General features: G+C 39.6%; 1 protein-coding gene across 5 annotated transcripts in view; it reads left to right on the top strand.

Moving 5' to 3' along the window:
• EDEM3 (ER degradation enhancing alpha-mannosidase like protein 3) overlaps positions 1–18,798 on the top strand; it is a 31,927-nt gene extending 13,129 nt beyond the window's left edge. For 3 of the 5 annotated variants that reach the window (XM_087732325.1, XM_087732323.1, XM_087732326.1), the window contains 14 exons: positions 928–1,033; positions 1,634–1,731; positions 3,056–3,181; positions 3,772–3,855; positions 5,383–5,466; positions 6,038–6,162; positions 6,640–6,805; positions 9,971–10,125; positions 10,921–11,074; positions 11,585–11,779; positions 12,569–12,734; positions 13,232–13,417; positions 14,274–14,321; positions 14,963–18,798. In XM_087732325.1, coding sequence (XP_087588451.1) covers positions 928–1,033; positions 1,634–1,731; positions 3,056–3,181; positions 3,772–3,855; positions 5,383–5,466; positions 6,038–6,162; positions 6,640–6,805; positions 9,971–10,125; positions 10,921–11,074; positions 11,585–11,779; positions 12,569–12,734; positions 13,232–13,417; positions 14,274–14,321; positions 14,963–15,369 — 2,100 coding nt within the window. In that variant the 3' untranslated portion in view covers positions 15,370–18,798. The remainder of the gene's footprint in view (positions 1–927; positions 1,034–1,633; positions 1,732–3,055; positions 3,182–3,771; positions 3,856–5,382; positions 5,467–6,037; positions 6,163–6,639; positions 6,806–9,970; positions 10,126–10,920; positions 11,075–11,584; positions 11,780–12,568; positions 12,735–13,231; positions 13,418–14,273; positions 14,322–14,962) is intronic. The other 2 variants (XR_015698844.1, XM_087732324.1) reach the window with 2 other exon arrangements.
• Positions 18,799–21,627: the final 2,829 nt, after the last annotated feature.

Genomic DNA, 21,627 nt, shown 5'->3' with positions numbered 1-21,627 from the left:
AAAGTAGTTACAGTCATACAGAAGTAAACAAGATAAATATACTGAAGACTAGCTAAAGGATAATACTTGCATGGTAGAGGGGTCAGGACCAGAAAGACAAAAAGTGAGATACTTGTTCCTTAAAATGCAGCTTGAGAAAAAGGAAAAAAAAAAAAATCATATAGTCTCACTGAAATTGTGCAAGACCTATCTGAGGGTATATTGTCAGCAGGAAGCTAAATGAAAATGTTTGCGAGTATTTCTTTGATATGATAAAAAGCGTGCTTTTTTTCAGATTAGAATTTTTTGAGATCTTCCAGTGTGGGCCTAGTATTTCATTTAGTTTCATGGAACCGAGTGGAAGCATAGGTGGGCCTGTGTTGAGTGTTTGGGTAAAACTTCTCCCTCTAAAATCCCATGCATGTTTTTGGCAACTTAGAGCTGTTTTTGTTGGGTAGGTTGTTACCTTCAAGTTACTTTTTGTGTATATAAAGAATGTATATAACTTGTGTATTCCTGAAAAAGGACTGCTGCTTCGCATTGAGATGTCTGAAAAGACGCAGCAATTTTGATTCTAAGGCTATTACATTTCTTGAATTTTTTTTTTTTAATTAGGTTACACTATCCTGTCTGTATGCACAATTGTAGAGTAGGAAACCCATGCAGAAGGATGTTTGACTTGCCGAAGACCATACAGCGTATTGGCAAATAGTTGTGTAGTCAAGCACCGTTCTTTCTAATCAGCAATAGAATAACTATTTATATAAAATGTGGACTGAACATGCTACTATTTAAGTGTATGTAATGTAGTACTGAGTTTTATAATTGTTAGATATGAAGCATCTTATTACTTCATAGCACCTTAATTTCAATAGACAAAAGAATAACAGTCTCTACTATCTGTGTTTCTCTGTAATTTCCTTTAATGAGCGTTTTTTGTTGTTGCAGGAATATGCCCGGAAAGCGCTTGATTTTATTTGGGAAAAGAGACAGCGCAGCAGCAATTTAGTGGGCGTTACTATTAATATTCACACTGGAGACTGGGTCCGCAAAGGTGTGTGGTATTCTGACTCAGAATCAGTGACCACGAGTGGTTTGGGGCAAGAAAAGAACCTTGACACACACCCCCATCACATTTATCTAGACTATTTAAAAATGTTAATGGATAGGCAAATGGAGTTACATAATTTCAGTGCTGGAGAAACCTGCTACAACAAAGCCTGGCTTTGCTCTGAAAGGGTGTTTTGGTAGAGAAGTTAGTTTTATTCATTGCAAAGAAACTGTTCTGTGATTTACTTTAGTACTGAGGGGGAAATGCCTTGGGATAAGTTTTCAGAGATTCTACTATAAGTATATAGGAAAAATATAAATAGGTCTGTGGTTGTATATGGCAGCCAGTAGAAATATTTTCATATGAGAAAAGTGAAACAACTGGCTTCAGTGCATGTCTGTTCATATTACTGTGTGCAGATACTGCAAAACTTTTAGCACAGACATACCGTATTGTGTCTCCGCATCCATCTGTGGCTTAATTCTAGTGATAGGAGGCTTTTCCTTTTACTGAAAGAGCCTTTAAAATCAAAATGAAACCATGTGAAAATATCCATATAGCTACTTAAAGTAAAACCACTTTTTCATTTTCTGCTGTTTCTAGATAGTGGAGTTGGAGCTGGAATAGATTCATATTACGAATATTTATTAAAAGCCTATGTCTTGCTGGGAGATGACAGTTTCCTGGAAAGATTTAACACAGTAAGTTAACACTTTGCTCAGGTTTGGGCCTTCTGTAAGACAATTTAAGACTGATTGGATTGTCAGTCAGCTGTTAGCCTGAGAAGCCTATGAAGAGAACTTTAGCAGAATTTCTGTGACTTGTGATGTGTCTAGTGCCAGGTCTTCTTAATATGATTTTTGTGCTAAGCTTGGGTGAACTGTCACCTTAGCAGCTATTTTAACCCCATTCAATGAAAATCAGAATCATTTGGACCTTTTTCCATGTTTCCAGTACAGAAGAAGCTGTATTTCAAGATCAACTTGGAGAGATAAATACTGCAAATGTTTCTGTAAAACAACATAAGGGCCTCTTGTTACAAGCCATAGTACAATTTCTTTCTGTCCTGGAGCAACAAAAAAGATCTGAAAATCAAAGCCTGGATCTTGCATTGCACTGCAGATCCTAAGGCCCAGCATACATTTAAGTGTACTTACAAGCTGAAAAACACACTTAGCTCACTAAATTCGTAAGATTACTAAGCAACTTTGTCAGCATCACTATTCTTCCATAAGAGCATGTTTTCTTTTGAAAATAGCAATATCCAGTAAAAACATTTTGTATCGTAAAATGATTTTATATCATGTAGCATGATTTTACATCATAAGCAGTATTAAAATTGGAATAAATCAGAAGCTAAAGGCCTGTTGCAACATTTTAAGTGTAATGATTATTTCATATTCCTAACCCGCAGCCACCATTATTATATTTTGCCTCAATTATGTCTATTAACTGTTTCCTATCGATTTGGCTCATGTGCTCGTGATTGTACCTTCTGTGCTTCAGAAAACAAGAAAGGCAGCTATCTTGGGGAGTATAGAATTGGAAGTCGGCAAGTTGACAAGTGAAGCTAGTGGGTTTTAAAGTTCTGAGCCATCAAGTCCAGCTGCTTTGTTGGTTTTTTGTATACCTCCTTTTCCCCTTTTCCTGCGGAGATGTATTTGCTTTAGAGTTATCTTGTTCAGAGAAAGCAATTTCGGCTTTGTTTAACATGTGCTTAAACATTCAGCCAAAACAAATGTGCCTTAACTGTGATAGTTACTTGTTTATCACATGGCTGCTGAGTATACTTTTTTGTATGTCTGTTACTTGGCAAAGGTGATGTGTATTGGATGTGTAATACTGTGGAGCTTTGCAGTATTTACTAAACTTTTTTAGTTTGCAAAACTCAAAACTACTGTGCATTGCCAAATGTAACAATTATTGGGAGTACTGCATTGAAATAAAATGCCATAGTCCCGTGATCTATATCTGCTTTGTAAAATGTATTGATAATAGAAACTCTATTTTTCTGGTATTTGTCAGCACTACGATGCCATAATGAGGTACATTAGCCAACCACCTCTTCTTCTTGATGTTCATATTCATAAACCAATGCTAAATGCTAGGACCTGGATGGATTCTTTGCTAGCTTTCTTCCCTGGATTGCAGGTAAGGTTTAAAACCTATGTGCAGATGATTTTAATAACAAGTAAACAACTAAATAGACTGGATATATAATTGACGAGTCAAGCTTAGTAATTTGATTTTCAAAAATACTGAATGAGGATTTCTGTACTCAATTCTCCTGTCACTTCAATGCTATGATGCAAGTTATCGTGCGTTGCTGGCCATGTTGAGTATCAAGAAAAGTATGTCTGTATGATTTGCTTACTTCACTCCTAGTCATGAAAACAGTCAAATTAAGCTGCCTTTTTAGTAGTCTAGTGACAAATTTCCTAGTTTGTGTGCCATTTACATCTTTTAAGACAAACTAAATCACATTCTACCACAGTTCTCTGTAAATGGTAGAGATCCTTTTTCTACATAGGCAGTAGTCTTAATGAGCTCACTGATTTTGCTTAAGAAGCTCTTATGGAATATCTGTGGCTTACACTGAAAGGGGGTAATATTTACAGTATGTATCTGCTGGAAATGTAGAAATTGGTCTGTAGCTTTACGTGAACACAGTGAGTGTGCCTAACTTTGAATATTATTCCTATGCATAGTGAATTAGTATTAATTTTATTATTGAATTTTAGGTGTTGAAGGGCGATATTAGACCTGCTATTGAAACTCATGAGATGCTGTATCAGGTTATAAAAAAGCATAACTTTCTTCCGGAGGTAAGGTAGTAATTTTTTGATCTTGTAAACTGATTCTTACCGCAGTTTGAGCAGTCTCAGATATCCATTTGAAGAAATAGTAGGTACATGTGTCATTAAAGCGAAAGGCTCATTTCCACAGCATTCTTATGTGATTTACAGTTCTGCATGTACGACAGCTGTGTTTTGGATATGAAATATTTTTCCTTCAGTTATGCTGTAATTAATACAATAATAGGAAGGTGCTGCTATTAATAATTGCTTAGACTTTATATTTCAACCTTTCAAAATTGACCTTGACTCATTTCACTATACCAAACTTGTATAAGCACACGTAGTACTAGCTGCTTAGTAATGTAATAGCAGTAATGCTAAAGATCAGTCATCTTTATTAACCCAAAGAAGGAAACTAAAGACTGAATTGTTCTGAGAGAATGTTCTGAAATTTTGCATAATGTCCTCGAAAGTAGGTACACAAACTTATCTGTAGATATTGCAAGTGCAGTCTTTGAGCAAGTTAATTCTACACAGAAAAGCTTGTTTACCTGCTGAAGTGTGTCTTTAGTCTGTGATGACCCAAAATATATGAGAAAGCTTCTGACTCTGTTTGTAATTTTGACTTTCCTCTGGTGTAAGCTTATTTCTGTTAGAGAACATTTTAGTTAACATCGCATTCACCTAATGTGGAAATTGAGACCAAAGAATGCTCTCTTAGCACTGGAATCATTATTTTGAGTGCTTTTAAAATGGTATGATTTGTCTCCTTAGGGTTTTTTTGGTTGTTTTTTCAGTGCTTTGTAGTTATGAACGGAACTTTGAAAGATCAGTTAGTTGTGTTGAAGCCAATATGCCATCCCCTTTAGCAAAGACTTAGCTTAAGCCCTGGTATGAACTAGTAGTGAATGAAAGCCATCAGAGAAGTGGCTTTTGCCAGTGCATATTAAGAGTGAATACATAGACTAGGAAATTTTTATATAACTGACTTCTAGTCTGTAGTATTTCTTATGCTAGAAACAGGTGCTTACTATCTGTTAGTCTGAAATGAGAGTTTAATGCACTGGAAGTGTCAGGAGGTTGGTATGTTTGCAAAAATGGTATTTGTCAAAGCTCAGGTCATCTCTATGTAGTGGTCCTTCACCAGGCTACTTTGGTTGGATTGCAGCAGCAGCTGTGTGCTTGTGCTGATGGGAGCAGTTAGAGGCTGTGTGCTGCCTCCTGCATCTGGAGCACAAGTTCTCATCTGGCACCTCTTGGCAGAACTCCACTTGCTGGGCATTTGTCAAGAGGCTGGGTGGTGTCTAGTCTCCTGCACTAACACAAGCTTAAATCTCGCTCCTATTAAGTGGGCTAGAGCACTGGTTTAGGTTTTGGCCTCAAACGTACTAACTGAACAGAGGTTCTTGTAGCCTCCTGAGGCTGATGTTGGGCCTTCAGTCCTCCACTGTTGTGTACTTTAGCTGTTGTAATACAGTTAACATAGGATTCAAAATAAACCTGTGTTTGGTTTTCATTCTTGCATTTATTTCGTTTGGTTTTTTTCTTCCTCAGGCATTCACAACAGACTTTAGAGTTCACTGGGCTCAGCATCCTTTAAGGCCTGAATTTGCCGAAAGCACTTACTTCTTGTATAAGGTAAGATCACTTTCATTCCTCTGACTTTTGGTCACTTTTTCTAGCACCTAGAATTTTGTTGATGTTTTATTTCAATACAGAATGGGTAGTGTATCTTCAGCTTGTTTTACCTACTGGAACCAGTTCTGTATATAAACAAGGTGAAAGTATTGGTTATCAAAACTTTTTCTAGGAACTGTTTTATATGCCTCGAGTTAGAAAGAAAACTGTTAAGTGACAAAGGCCCACATTTTTAAAGATATTTAGGTGTTGCTGATCTCTCTTAAAGAGATCTTACAGACTAAGAGCAAAAGCCACTTGTACGTTGCAGAGAAGAGCAGTGCCTAAATGTCTTCCGTTTTTGTAAGTATTTCCATGTGTTTATCTGCATATCCGTAAAAGGTAATGCAGTAGTATCTCAGAAGTCTCTCTTGTGACTGTTTAGCACTATTAATAAATTAGACTTTACTGGTGTCTGAGGAGGTATGCAATCGATAAATTAGCATAAGGAAAATGAAGGCTGCTAATTGTACAGTAAGTCTAAGTGCACCTATGTGTTTGGTTTTGGTTTTTGTTTGTTTTTCTTTTATAGGCTACTGGGGACCCTTACTATCTAGAAGTAGGAAAAACACTCATTGAAAACTTGAACAAGTATGCAAGAGTACCTTGTGGATTTGCTGCAATGAAGGATGTTCGTACAGGAAGTCATGAAGACAGGTAAAAGTTTTTGCAACGATTTTTTTCATAAAAAGATTATCCAAAAAAAAATCTTGTTACCCTGTTTATATAATTGAATTAATTGACTTTTGAGTAGCTGTCTGTCTGTACTTGTTTGTCATAGTCTATAAACTATATCAATAGTTCTATAGTTTGTTACATAAGAATATTTTTAGTTTAATAATGTTTCATTTGTCTCAGAGCAATAGATGAATTACTTTCAAACAAAATATACTTCAAATCTAGAAGTTTGTAAAGAGGTTTATTTGTTTCTTCTGTAATGCTGTTTTGTACTGAACATGCTGAATCATTGCCCTCCAAACATAGTTTCTTCCAAGTGGAAGGAATGCTAATGGAATTAAGTTCAACAACAATAGTCATGAAGTCTTCAGAGATGAAGCAATATGAGTATTTGTTTTACTGATGTTTTAGAAAAAAGGGGATCTTCCTAAAGGACATCCATTTTTTTCTCCATAGAATGGACTCTTTCTTTCTGGCCGAGATGTTTAAATATCTTTACCTGCTGTTTGCTGATAAGGAAGATATGATTTTTGATATTGAAGATTATATCTTCACTACAGAAGCTCATCTATTACCACTTTGGCTTTCCACTACAAACCAAACTATCTCTAAAAAAAATACAGTAAGTAGCAGCTCAAATTTAAATTGGTTTTAGTGGTGCTTTGAAGCAGTTTCTTCTTTTATGAGAGGAAATGGAAGAAAAATCAGGAAAAATCATAGTTTGAAGAAGTGCACCAGTTTTAACACTTCATTTAATATGAACTATTTCATCATATTAACAGTGACAGTCACATGGGTATGAATAATGTTTCCATGACTGGATGCTGCACCACTTGAGAGAAAAGCTGTGGAATATTAGCAATATTTAAAAAGAAAATCATTCCCCATCTCTGTATAAATTTGAAAATAACACACTATGATATTTTTATCTTCATCTTTATTTTCTATTATTTTTTCTTGAACATTTGCAAGAACATGCCTAAGTTAGTCTTTCTTACCTTTGACGTCCCTGGCCAGATTTAATTCTATCAGGGCTTTAGCTTTCCTAGCCTGCTCCCTGGCTGCTTGGATAATTTCTTTGTGTTCCTCCCAGGCTACCTGTCCTTGCTTCCACCCTCTGTAGGTTTCCTCTTTGAGTTTGTCCAGGAGCTCCTTGTTCAGCCATGCAGGCCTCCTGGCATTTTTGCCTGACTTCCCCTTTGTTGGGATGCATCGCTCCTGAGCTTGGAGGAGGTGATCCTTGAATATTAACCAGCTTTCTTGGGCCCCTCTTCCCTGCAGGGCTTTATCCCATGATACCCTAGTGAGCAGATCCCTGAAGAGGCCAAAGTCTGCTCTCCTGAAGTCTAGGGCAGTGAGCTTGCTGCGCACCCTCCTCAGTGCCCTAAGGATCTTGAACTCCACCATTTCATGGTCACTGCAGACAAGACTGCCCTTGAGCTTCACATTCCCCTCCAGCACCTACTTATTGGTGAGAACAAGGTCCAGCATAGCACCTCTCCTCGTTGGCTCCTCTGTCACTGGGAGAAGGAAGTTATCATCAGTGCATTCCAGGAACTTCTTGGATTGCTTATGCCCTGCTGTGTTGTCCCTCCAGCAGATGTCAGGGTGGTTAAGTCCCCCATGAGGACCAGGGCTTGTGAATGTGAGGCTGCTCCTATCTGTCTATAGAGGGCCTCACCCACTCGGTCTTCCTGGTCGGGTACCCCCACTATAAAGTCACCTGTCCCTGCCCTGCCTTTAATCCTGACCCGTAAGCTCTCAGTTGGCTCCTCATCCATCCCCAGGCGGAGCTCCATGCACTCCAGTTGGTCATTGACATAGAGGGCGACACCCCCTCCTCCTCTTCCCTGCCTGTCCTTCCTAAAGAGCCTGTACCCTTCCATTCCAACACTCCAGCCATAGGAGCCATCCCACCACGTCTCTGTGATGCTGATAAGATCATAGCCCTGCAGGCATGTGCATGTCTCTTAACTCCTCTCTAACAGTGACTTAGTTATGTTAGTGTGCCTCTATTTTTACCCTTTACTATGTGTTTTACAATAATGCCTGGATCAGAGGAAAATGCTCGTGTTGTGTGTCAAGCCATGTGTCCTGGAGAAATCTTAAAATTGAGTAGAAAGCACCGTGTTTTGTAGACTCTAGCGTTAAAGAGTGAAAAATTTTTTATTACTTACTCTTGATGTCTAACATTGGTAATACTTTTAATGGGGGGTTGGTTTTTCATGTTCCTTGATGCAGAACCCTCAGAGAGGGTTCCTGCACCCTCTCCAAAATGTTCTTTCCTTGAGCATTTATCATCTTTTGTCTTTGAGTTTTGGAAATGGAGACTGGTTTTTTTTAAACAATGCAAGAAGTTCTCTGAAGGATCTGAAGGAGCATTTTATAAACTTTCATTCCCAACATGAGAAGTTGATACTTTTGAGACAGACAGGGTTCCCATGGCTGATGCTGTGTGAAGTGCTGGCCTGGCGTATGTAGTTCTCTTGAAAACAGCAAATGTTAATAAGGCAAATAAAGAGGATAGAGTAAATTGTTTAAATGCAGTTTTCTTAAGCTCTTTAAGTCAAAGCTGCTAACATGCATAATACAAGTAAGAAAGATCCATTGAAATGTCAACAAAACGTGTTAAGTGGCTAAAAGACTGTGAAGATGAGTGTGTTACTCTTTTATGGAATTTATCTGATGGGGGAAAAAATGGAACGTGTAAATTATTTTTAATATAAACACAGTGCTGATAAGCCAAAGTGTCTGCGAGATAGTTGGTAGTAGCAGCCCAACATCCTGTTAGTATTTATTCTCATAAACAGGAAAGGTCGTGTCTTACTACGCTGATGCTTGCTAGACCTTCTTTCTTAAATGATGTGACTACTATTTGTCACACTAAGAGCATATGTACTTTACAGTGTTTATTCCAGTAAACTAATAGCCTTTTAGGTCTTGTTTTTTTAGGGAGCCTTTAAATACTTGATTTTTAATTAGCTAATATGTTGCAAACAGGCGTTTTTCTAAGTAGATAAATACGTTAATTTTTATATGTGAGAAAATGAACTTGCCAGTTATCCAAACAGTTATTTGCAAAACTAAGAACAGGCTAAAAATGGCTCCAAATCACTGTACATGTTCTGCATGGTTTCGCATGTTACAAAACAGCGATTTGTGCAAATGTTAACTCTGTCATCTTTTCTGAAAATAGAGATTGTTTGAATTACATATAGATTCATCCTTGCCCATTCAGACTTGCAAGTCTGTATGGCTCCTGAGGAGGAGAATCTTTTGTTCGTATGAAAAGATGTGACATTCTTAGTAATACAAAGCAAGAATTACCCAAGGCCTGTAGCTGGACCGCTCAGCATAACGGCAATATCAAATGAAATTCTAACTACTTCCTTTAGTTGTCCAGCACATAAAAGTACAGGGGCACTAGCTATGTCATGAGCGGGCTTGAGAAGTACTGTTTGCCAGTAGAAGATTAACTGTTTCTGCAAAAACTTTCTAGAAGCTGTGGATACAAGTTTGGTAAGTTACAAATTAGAACTGGTGGTGTATTTTTCTGTCACTAGAAAGGGGTTGTAGTGCACTGGTTAACCTTCATTATTGCAAGGTGTGGCACAGAAAAATGATGTGTTCTTCATTGCTGGAAACTGTGGTTGTAGGACGTTTATTGCATTCAGCTGCTGTATGTCCTGAGTACACAGATTACTTAAGGGTAGATCTATCTGTTGATTTTCTTTGTATAAAAATGTAACCTGCATTTTTAATAGGTGATCTGTGTCTTTCATTTTAGACTACAGAATACACAGAGCTGGATGACAGCAACTTTGACTGGACCTGTCCGAACACCCAGATTCTTTTCCCAAATGACCCTATGTTTGCTCAGAGTATTCGTGAACCTTTGAAAAATGTGGTGGATAAGAGCTGTCCTAGGGGTATTTCCAGAGCGTAAGATTAATATTTTGTGTCTTTTGTTAACATAGGAGTGAGTGGAATAGTCTGTCATGTATGGAAGGAGAAATATGAGGTGTATTGGAGCTTGCTCTGTTTGAGTTGGGAATCCTTTTAGAATGGATAACCTAGCTATGGGAAAAATCAGTTCTGTTTTTTTCTGGCATCATCAGCAAGACTTAGTTCATTTCCAGCAGGAATTAGCAAGACTTTCAAAGCAAAAGGAACTTAATGAGCCACATACTCCAAGTGGGAATTGTAGCCCAGGTATTACAGGAAATGTGTCTCTTTGGTTTGTAAAATTAATTTCTGTAGTCTCTTCAACAGTTCTGCAACTCTTCTTTGTAGTAAGCAAATCATGCATACGTACATAACTTACCATACATAACTTCACCTCTTTTGAAGAGTTTAGGATAGTCTGTTAAAGCTGAGGAAGTTTATCCTTCTGACCGCCTCTTTGATATTTACCTTCATGAGTAAAACTGAGTAGCAGTTCTGTGAGGAAAACTTTTTAGTCAGTCTTACAATAATGCAGATTATTTAGAAATGAGAGATAGCATACGGTAGTTTTGTTGTCAACATTGTATGTGCTTTTTTTGCACTACAAAATTATCACTAATATTGACAACTTTTTTTAAAAAGATAGTTTGACTGAGAAGTTGCATTCTAGTGAAGTTTGTACTCAACATTATTCCAAAGAATTCTGATCTTGTGATGGCAGGTATAATGTGAGAGTTATGTTTCAAGAATAATCTGTTTTTTAAAGCTTTGATCTCTAATATCTTTTGGCAGAGAAGAGAGTTTGGGAAGTGGACCAAAACCACCATTGAGAGCCAGAGATTTCATGGCCAGTAATCCTGAACACTTGGAGATACTGAAGAAGATGGGAGTCAGTTTGATCCATCTGAAAGATGGAAGAGTACAATTAGTACAGCACGCAGTGCAAGTAAGACCTGACAGTACTTTTTTTGAAAACTTCCGGTAAAATCCTACTAGCAATGATATTTGACACTTAAAGGTTCAGGAGGGACAGCCAGACTGTGGAAGAAGGTACATGAGCTGGATATGCAACTATATTTAGCAGGCTGATGCTTGTTAATATTTTGCCTCAGCGATGCTTTTAACTAATCTTCCATTAAATTAGATGGAGGCTGTTCATGTCAAAGTGATGTAGCTAACAGCATCTTATCTGAAAATACTAGCTTTCAGTGTGAGATACTTCCATTTGTTTAGGAGTTCTATATGTTTGTATGTTTTTAGTCTTCTGTGTGGTGGAGGCACTAAAAAGGTAACTTCCTTATTTGAAACGACGAATGAGTGACAGTGAGCATCCACTCTGTATTTTAAAATCTTTGTAGCCGTGGTCCAAGCAAACATAACTTCATTTCCCCCCCCCCCCCCCCCCCCAAGTTTCTCAAACATTTAAGAAACTGTTTGTTGTTTCTTTACTATTCAGGCAGCAAGTTCACTTGATGCTGAGGATGGCTTACGGTTCATGCAGGAAATGATTGAACTCTCCAGTCAGCAACAGAAAGAGCAACAGCTACCTCCTCGTGCTGTTCAAATTGTTTCCCATCCATTCTTTGGCAGGGTGGTCTTGACTGCTGGACCTGCACAATTTGGGATGGACTTATCCAAGCACAAAGCAGGGGTATGTAAGATGTATATGTGATCTGTTCCTAGCTTTCTGTTACTTTCATTATTACATAAGCCTAAATTTTACAGTCCTGGTACTATTTCAGGGTGGCCAGATAGAATGTGATCAATTAATTACAGTGGTTAGAATGACAGGGCGCAGCAATGACAGAATGACAGCAGTGACAATCTTTTAGATGAGTGGCTTATCGGTCTGTGACCCATGCTCTGCTCCTGAGTCATCAGTCATGATTTAGAATTTAAAATGCATACATAGTATGATTTTTGAAACAAATTTATATAATCTGCAGTGCATATCTTGAGATGTTAATTTAAAGGAAGGTTTTCCTACCATGTCAGCCATGAATTTGCAGAAGCTCTTCTAGAGTTAGAGTAGGCTGTTCTTTACACAAGCTTTTATAAAAGGCTGTATCTAGATGGAAGAAGGAAATATCACAGAGGCAATGGTCCCTATTGGAAGCAGTAGGAAAACTCGATGACTTTGGTTGGGTGGGATGCAGCCCAAAAGAGGAGTTCCAGACCAGCAGGTCACAGAAGAAAATTTTCCTGAGACAACAGTTCACAGGTATAGACAAAACACACTGAATATGAGAATTAGGTTCTCACTAGGTCATTCTTCGCTTCTTAGGACTTCAGTTTCAGGGTAAAGATTGCCTGTACTGACGGAAGACTACACTAAGTGCATTAGACTAACTGAAGAAATGAAAATGCTTAGGAATCTTTTGCAAGCTTGAACCTAGTGCTCTAATTATCTCCTTCTGTTTGTTTTTGTTTTTCCAAACAGACAAGAGGATTTGTTGCAACCATTAAGCCATATAATGGATGCTCAGAGATTACTAATCCTGAGGCAGTGAAAGAGAAAATTGCTCTGATGCAAAGAGGCCAGTGTATGTTTGCTGAAAAGGCACGAAATGTTCAAAAAGCTGGAGCAATAGGAGGCATTGTTATTGGTAAATAAACCTTTAAGTTCTTCATTTGTGTAAACATAACTTGTATTTTACAGATTTGAAGATACTGGAAAGCTGACAAGAAGCTGTTAAACTTTGAGGTGCCAGTACTCCAGCACAGAAATTGTGCTTTCAGAAGATGAAGAAATGTTTTGGTTTTGTCTGGTCTGCACAGAAAGTGTAGCAAAACAAATTGGGATGGGTGATTAACACTGTTTTTGCAGATTAAAAGTTGTTATTTTAAGGATCACTGCATTTGAATTTGTGCTATCTACTAACTGCTGAGGAGGACTTGAGATACAAATGAAAAATGTTAAGGAAAAGAAGTACACAAGTTGGCTTTTTGCTTTTTATAACGAACTTACTCTTTTATGCCTGGGATCCTCCGAACTGACTGGGCAGTAGAAAGCTGCTCAAAAAGTCTGCTGAAGTTCAGAGCTGTAGTCTGTTTATCTAACAGGAGGTTTGCTTGCTTTTTCTTTTTGTGTGCATCTGGCTAGATGACAATGAGGGAAGCAGCAGTGACACAGCTCCTCTCTTCCAAATGGCCGGTGATGGAAAGAATACAGATGATATCACAATTCCCATGCTCTTCCTCTTCAACAAGGAAGGAAATATTATACTGGATGCAATCCGGGAGTATGAGGCTGTGGAGGTGCTCCTTTCTGATAAAGCAAAAGACAGAGGTAAGATTAGAGGTTATTTATACAAATTTAGCTTCCGTCTGTGCCATGGCATGACGTGAAATGCACAATAATGACTTCTGTTGCTACCCAAAGGAGTAAACACATTATTTGGTAGTTCTAGTTTTCTGTTTGGTGTTAGTTTTTTTCATAAGAAAGCCATTATCTGAGATGTGTCATTATCTGCTCCCCCCACAAGTTAACATTAACATCCAGCGATGCTGTTCATAAGCTAAATGTCAGTTTGACTAATGAGAAAATACAGCCTTTTGGATTCCTTTTGAACCCTTTTTGTCATAATCTGCTTTGAAGTAGTGTCAGGAATAGTGTAAGTGTTTTCAGTGCCCTACATTGTAAATGCCTCTCTGTTATCAAGCTCCCCAGTGACATTCTTGGTACCCAAAAGGAAAGAGACAACTGTTACAACTATTTTACCTATCTAAGGAGAAGTCGTTATCATGAGAAATAAGGCTGCTGACCTCAGATGTTTTGCAGTTTTTCTTGTGTAATACAAGAAAATTGCAAGCTAATACATTCCCAATTAAAATGTTTGCATATGGCAGAAAATTGTAGGTTTTCCTTTTGTAAGCCTTCCTCATAGCACTGCTTTGTCCAAGCAGGGTATGTACGAACAAGTATCTCTAGTAAACCAGTGACAGCGTTTTATTTTCTGCGCATTTGCAAAACTGATATGGCAAAAGCTACAGTGTTGTTTCTTCATAGCTGCTTACAAATTCCTCCTGTTTGTGGTTAAGATGCTCTAACAAAATGCTAAACGCAAAAGATAGCTCTGCGTTTGAGAATTTGTAATGTGTATCTGCTTCTTCCCCCCTCCTTGTGCTTCCATTTGGAATCCCAGCAACAATCTTTAAAGGTAAAATGATTCCAAACTACATTATTGATAGCAGTAAGTATCCCATGTTAAATATGGCGTATGCAGTTAAAGTCCCTAGGAGTCTTGAAGTATTAGTGTCCTGTATACTAGGTATAAACATCAAACTCCAAAGAAATCTGCATGGTTAAATTGGACAGCTCTTGTGAAGTTACAAGCTAAATCACTACTTGAGATATGTATGTTAGTTGCTTTGAGTGGGGATGTGAGGAGGGAGGTTTTGGCTTTGGCTCTTTAATTCACAGTTCAGTAAACTTTAATTAAACTCTGTCTCCCACTTGCTTAGAAGTGGGATCCTGGTGGATCTAGGGGTGCTTTAAAATCCAGCATTGAAGTTCAGTGCACACAGTGGGTATTGGCTTAAGACTGAAGGATAGTAACTAGCACTGACCCAGGAGTCACAATTCAAGTTTGAGGAACCAAAACTAGTCTCACTATATCATTTGCCCTCGTTTAAAATGTGTTCAAAATGTCTTCCCTCCCCTCCCTCTGTAAAATATGTTCCTTAATAACATTAAATTTCCATATCAATGGGAAGTCTGCACTTCCTTGAGGAAATAAGGCCAAGGGAAGTGACCTTGCTTTTGAAATACATAATAGAACGCTGCTTTCCTAGGTTTTTTTTCAAAACGTGTTTTTTCTCTCCCCTCTCAAAGACTTGGAAATGGAGAATATGGACCAGAAATTATCTGAAAACGATTCACATAAACAGAATTCAGAAGAAGCTACTTCAGCATCTCAGGATGTTGGTGCAGTCAGTGAGGAGCCCGAAGAAGGAGAAAACTCTGATGTTAATGACCCTGATTCTTTATCTCCTGCTCACGCAGACAGTGACAGCGTTTCCGTTTCAAATCAGGATTCCAATGTCCCTGGAACCGATGAAGCTGGTGCTCCGGAGCCAGCATGTACGCAAGGGGATCAGCAGCCTCAGGAACAAAAGACTGAGACAGAGTCAAATTCCAAAGTTAACTGGGATAATAAAGTCCAACCTATGGAATCCATATTAGCAGACTGGAATGAAGATATAGAAGCATTTGAAATGATGGAAAAGGATGAGCTATGACTTGTAATAATAACTTATTTGTTAGTAAACAAATGGAGAACTCTTTGGATAGAAGTGAGGCCCTGATATCTGAGAACTAGAAAACATATTCAGTATTGCGATGAGCAACCAGGTTTCACCTGGAAATTACCATAGAAATCCAGCACGCGTTCTTTGTATTGTTTTAATTTTTCCTGTTTAAAAATGGGAACGTGCAATTGAAGCATTTGTCTGGCTCCACTGCGTGGTGCTGTAACCCAGGAGGCTCATTCGGGGAACAAGCCCGACTTCTGCGTTCCAGGCTCCAAGAGGTCACACTCCCTTGGTCTCTGGAAAGCAAAAGTTGAACGCAGTGGGGTTAACGTGCCATGTAACGGTTATCTATGAGAGCGCTTGAAGGCAGTAGGTTAGCCACTGTTCTGGTTGGAGCACAGGTGCGGTTTCACTCATCTCTACTGAGTTGACAGCCTTCATTGATAGCAGCAGGTGAAATTATGTTTCCAGTTGCCGTGTCTTTAAGACACAGCTAGAAGCAGTTTGATTTTTGTCCTGACATATCATACTGAGACATAGTAATGTTGCTCATCACTCCTTCCATCTGTTACCATGAAGAACGACCATGATGACGTGTGAGTTTTCCCTTCTGCTCCACTTCCAACTAGAGAAACTGTATAAACCAAAGGCAATGTGTACTTCGTAAGCAGGTTCCATCAGGGAAACTAAGACAGCCTTGCTCGTTTGGGGTCTACCAGATAAAGGTTCACAGCGTGTTATGAAAGTTGTGCTCAAGGTTAAGGTAAAGTGGACAAGGCAGATGTCGAGTTACAGATATTTCCTTTGGCCGTCCAGGTTGAAAAACTCAGTCTACCCTGAGATATGGAACTTAAACTGGCAATACTCTCTGAAAGGACACTAAACAGAACTAGATCAGCTATAACAAAATCTTCTTTTTTCTACAAGTTTGACTTCTAACAGCTTGACTTTGTTGTAATTCTTTTTATATGCAACTTCTATACATGTGATACTTAAGGCAATGAGGCCAGTACCAGTAGTGAAGTGCAACAATTTTGGCTGTTGGGTCCATAGTTCAAAGTACGGTGGCGTGAACTGCAAGGATGACTGGTATGTTACTCTGGGCTTCGGGAGTTTGTTACAGGTAAGTGTGAGTCCTAATTTGTTATCCCTATTACGAAAAACATTATTTAAATAAAAATGGGGATGTTTAAACAACTGAGAGACGTTTTGACTGTGTCCAAAGAAACTGCCAAAAACTAATTATATAAACTGCTTTTAGTGAATTGTTGTTCAAAGACTTGTTTTATATTAGAGAGTAAATTAACACTGCCTATATGCTGCACCAGGCTAAAAATGAAGGTTTATATTCATCTTCACAATGGAAAAAAAAAAAAGCCCCAATTTGAATTGCACCTTTCATTTAGCTGGTGAAATTATGCGTGCTGAATATGCAACTGTTAATTAGTACAGCCATACTGTATTTATTTATGTATACTCCTGTACGGTATGAATGGAGAAATCCCAGGCAAATGTTGTATACGTGTATACTTAACGACACTTGCTTTCAAGAGTATCAAAATGCACAGGCACCTTTTGAGAGCATGACAGTCAATCAGAATATTATCCATAAACGGAATGATAACTTTAAATCACTAGAGTAGGAGGTAATTTTGAGGAGGGAATGAAGCAGTAGCAGAATAGTGAGTAAGTGTCCTTTTAAATGTATTAGCTTTTAAATGTAGTTATAATTCCTTTGCACAAATAACTGTATGGAGGTTTGGACTGAATGAGTAGGGCTTGAAGCAGCTGGGGTTTTTCAGTTGAGAGTTTCTTTATTTATGTTTTTTTTGTTACGTGAGTTTCTTCATGTAAGGAAGTTGATCATGGGAGCCTTTTAAGTGTCCTTCGTTACTTGGAGCCCCAGTCCGCACCCGAGGGATGCTGCGCTCCCCTGGTAGCGCCCAGGCTCGAAGCGACGTGGCCAAGTGCAGTCAACTGCAGGATCAAAACCATCAGGTGCAGATCAAAAGTTTTCGCTCTGGTATTTCCTTTGATCTGTCAGTGCTTAGTGCCACAAAAGGAGCATTTTTGTTCCCGTGCTCTTTGACATGGACTACATCTTCATACTTGTTAGCTCTTGGTGGAAATAGAATTATTTTTATAGCTATAGAGGCCCTCTGGTCATTATTTTATGACTGTCAATATAGCAACTAAAGATTTTCTTTTTTTACTTGCAGAAAATTTAGGTGTAGATGTAAAATGTTATTAAAAGATTAACTTTCCTTGCCACCACCAGCTCATTTTTATTTAACTGCTTTTTCCACACCTATTGCTAAAGCAGCAGACGTTAGCTCTCCTTTTAAGGGATTTCGAATGATCCCAGAACTCCGTATGGATTTGAAGCATCATTTTGGTGGTGGCCTACCTCAGATAACTGTTGCCTCCTTCCTTTTGGGTTGGGTTTTTTTGTTGTTGTTTCAGTTTGTTCTACTTTACCTTTGAAACCATCATGAGAGCCATAGCTTTGTTTACGGAACTGAATCGGGTAAGGTTGACCTTTTGGGAAAGAGGACTAAACTGGGGAGGGGGGCAGTTTTATTCAGGTTATTTTCACTTTATATTTCCTTATGAGGAAATAGGCTTTAGTTAACCTTTTCATATAATTCTGAAAATAATTTTCTGTCACTGTCATATTAAAAAAGAATGTATTCATCAAAAAATCAAAACCTTTTGGAGAGGGGAGTAAGTGTTCTTCCCAAATTTTTAGAAGTCTTCTCCACATGGAATATTGCTTGTACATCATGAATCAGTAATCGCCTCTTTCTTTGTATGGTATTGTACAGTTACTTGTATGGTATTGAACACTGAAGAATTCAGGAATCACAGCTGCAACTAGCACTTATTCCATGCCATGTAATTCAAATCAGTCAATTAATTTCTCATTTGATCTTAGAGGAATCTTCTCGATTGTTTACATTTATTGTTTCTTAATGAAGTTTCAAAATGAGCCCAGCTTTGGTTCTCCTCCTCCGGCCAGCATACCTGAAGGCATAGCGTTAGGCATGAATAAGTATATGTTGAGAGGTTAAAAACGGGACATCTTATGCAAAAGGCATCAGTCAGAACATAGAAAAAAAAAAAACAAAAAACATTCTGTGAATGAAATATTGTATGTTCAGATTTTATAAGATTTTTTTTTTTTAGCCAGCCCAATTTACAGCCGTATATTTTCTTATGAAAGATGTCTAATAACAGGTGCTGTAACACTATTGTTGGGTTTTACTGTCTGGTGGTAAGTGTATACAATATTTCTAAGGGCAACTATGTACTGTGATGTAAAAGTCTGGGCTAAAATGTATATAATCTGTGTACATAATTGTGTACTTGATTATAACTGCTGATTGTAAAGATTTAATAAAATGTAAATATTCTGCTCAGGCTATGCTAAACTGACAGAAATTTCCGAATTGCCCACCCAGCTGTGTTTGCCTTGAATTTTGGCCAGGCCTTTGCTAGTCGCACCAGTCCTGCCCCGTGTCTTTATTAGCAACCTCGATGAGGAGGAACTCCCGGCTACCACCCTGGAAAAGCAGTCGGTGCCCTGGCAAGCAGCGCTTCTGTCCAGGGTCTTTGAAAGGCAGGAGGAAGCGCTGATGGGAACCTGGGAGGGTTCTGCGTCGGGGAGCAGCGCGCCCTGCCCTGGCTGTCGCAGGGCGAGGAAGCAGCTTTGCGGGAGGAGGCTGAAGGCAGGCCAGCCCTGCGCTCCCGGGGCGCAGCCTCCCTGCCGGCGGGGTGCAGAGGTGCTCGGCCATGGGTGGAAGCCACAGGCGCATTGCAATGCCGGGAATTCTGAAATAAGGGATAACTTTTCAGTGTGAGAGATATGATAGATAATCAGAACGTGACCTTTTCAGTATAAAATTGAAAGTAGACTAGAAAGGCTCTCGGCAGCCTGCACCAACAGGGCTATTTCAGCCTCTATTATTCTATGACTTGGGCGTTTATTTATTTATTCATTTTAAATCCATTCCTGCAGTGAGAATACAGATCCTCAGAAGTTCCTTTTAAGTATGGCCACTTCTGATCCTGGTTGGTTTTTTCCACTTCGAATGAAAACAGGTCTCTCTTGGGCCTGATGAGAAAACATACTCCATCATCTCTGTTACCAGCTGTTCTCCAATGCATCTACTCCTATGAGCTTTTCCTTCATGGAAGTTAGGATTAAGAAAATAAAAGATGTAGGAGCCCTAAATTTAAGTCCTTGTTCAAGTGTTCAGCAGTGTTTATGATATTCATTAAGTAGAAACCATTACCAGTCTGGCCAATGAAGTGCTAAATTTCTTCAGCCTACTGTTATGGGAGCATCAGGACTTCAGGGACTGGAGTATTTTGGAGCAAAGGCACCTTCTGCCCTCCTCGAAAAAAGCATTTGGGGAGAACTTCCTCAAAAAGCAGTTTGGTCTCTGGGGTATATAACAACACACTTAAAGTCCTGTATGCTTTCTTTGCGTCTGTTTATTTTGGGAGTAGTAGGTGTCCCTTAAATGGATGCCTACTGTCTGTTGACCCTGCCATTGCGTTGGCAGCTGCTGTCGTACTTGGGGCCTCCGTGTTTTACTGGGGCTGGGCAGGGAAACGGGTCAGACAGCGCAGAGCAACCTGTCTCAGAAACAGGCAAACTGAGAAATCTGCTCAGGACTCCAGTGCAAATGTGGGGTTTTGCCAAAAAGATTAAAAGGATAAAAATATTACCACAATGAAACAGGCAAAGAGACGGAGATGGAAAGAGGAAAAGGGAGTGCTGGTACGAGCAGACAAATACATGGCCGTGTGTCGTGCTCCTCTGTGGCATCTCCTTAGAGCGGATGACGGCGGGTGAGGGCTAAGCTGGGGATGGGGCAGGGGGGTTTAGACCAAACCTTTCAGGACTAACACCTCCGCTGTGATGGAGCAGCCCTTCGTGGCTGCATCCCTTTGCATTTTCCCACCTTTCTTTGTAATCATTGTGACCTGCTGTCTGCTCTGCCTTTCCTGCAGGGATGCCTCATCCCTCCCTCCCTGGCTTGCTCACATTCTTCTTCCCCATCTGTCTGTTAACCAAGAGTTGAACTAACACCAAAAAAACAGGCAGAGACATTAAGCTTCTGCAAGTGCCTGCACCTGACCTCTGGCCCTGGGTCGCCCATGGTGCTGCCCATGTGGGGAGAGGGATGCGGTTGCTTAAAAGAAGCACCAATTCTGAAAAACCCCGGTGCTATCGAGCAGGCAACGTGCTCGCCGTGAGAAACCAGAGCCTGAGATTCGGCACAGGATGGCTTAACCTGTTGCCCTTCCTGCTGCCAGGGCCTGGTGGACGGGGGCTTGGGAGGTTGGAGCAGAGCCGTGAACAGCACCAAAGTCTCTCTCATCTCTACTGGGGTAACTGGAGAGGTCTTGGAGCAAACCCTCAGCGAACTGCACTACTTTTTATAAAAAAAAAAAAAAAAAGGAAAAGTTCTCTTGGAGGACCCAGTGTTCTCTCTTAGCAACGCCCTCCCGCAGTCCTTAGAGGGTCTGGTTTCCTCTTCCCGTGTTCATCTACGCCACCCTGCCAGCCACGATGCCCAGATGCCTTTTGAAATAACAAGGAGTTGCCTTCCCATTCCAGATGGCCTCTGAAAAGGCACAAATATTATGCAAAATTACAGCTAGGGTGCGCCCCCATCCCGGCCCCTCTTTATATTTCTTTTCTAACAAGAAATCAGGAATATTTTTATTTATTTCCAGATCTGAACACCTTCCCGATAGTCCCCCTCTCCAGGGACACTTATTGCACAGATGCGCGAAGAGTAAGGGAGGCACAGCAGCGACAGTGCATCACACCTCCTATTAAAACTATCTTTAATAATTACTTTATGCCAATAGTTGTATTGATGGGCTGTTACTCCGTTTTCACATTTCCACTTTTCAGTTAGGCCACCTGAAGCTGGAGGACTTCAGCAGCTCTGACAAAAATTCAGCCTCAGCTGCCGCTTGTCCCAAGACCCATCATTCCCATCAGCCTGAAGCTGCTGGTGGCAGGAGTCCCATTTTCTTCCAAAGTCCTACGTAAAAAGATAATGTTAATAAATGTTTCCAGCTGGAATGGTCCTATAAAACACCGTTTGCCTGGGAAAGTTCACCCAAGCTATTAAACCCCAGCACGGGTGAATTCCTCTTTATTCATCCTTTGGTGGAGGGCACGGCGTGATGGCGTGACGCCAGGACTGGTCCGAGTGCAGAGCC

This window comes from Nipponia nippon, unplaced genomic scaffold (assembly GCF_047370975.1).
Source record: "Nipponia nippon isolate SJK-2023a ecotype South Korea unplaced genomic scaffold, ASM4737097v1 scaffold_5, whole genome shotgun sequence".
NCBI classification, from domain to species: Eukaryota; Metazoa; Chordata; class Aves; order Pelecaniformes; family Threskiornithidae; genus Nipponia; species Nipponia nippon.
Note: the sequence above shows the minus strand (reverse complement) of the source record. Positions and strands in the feature narration are given on the sequence as shown.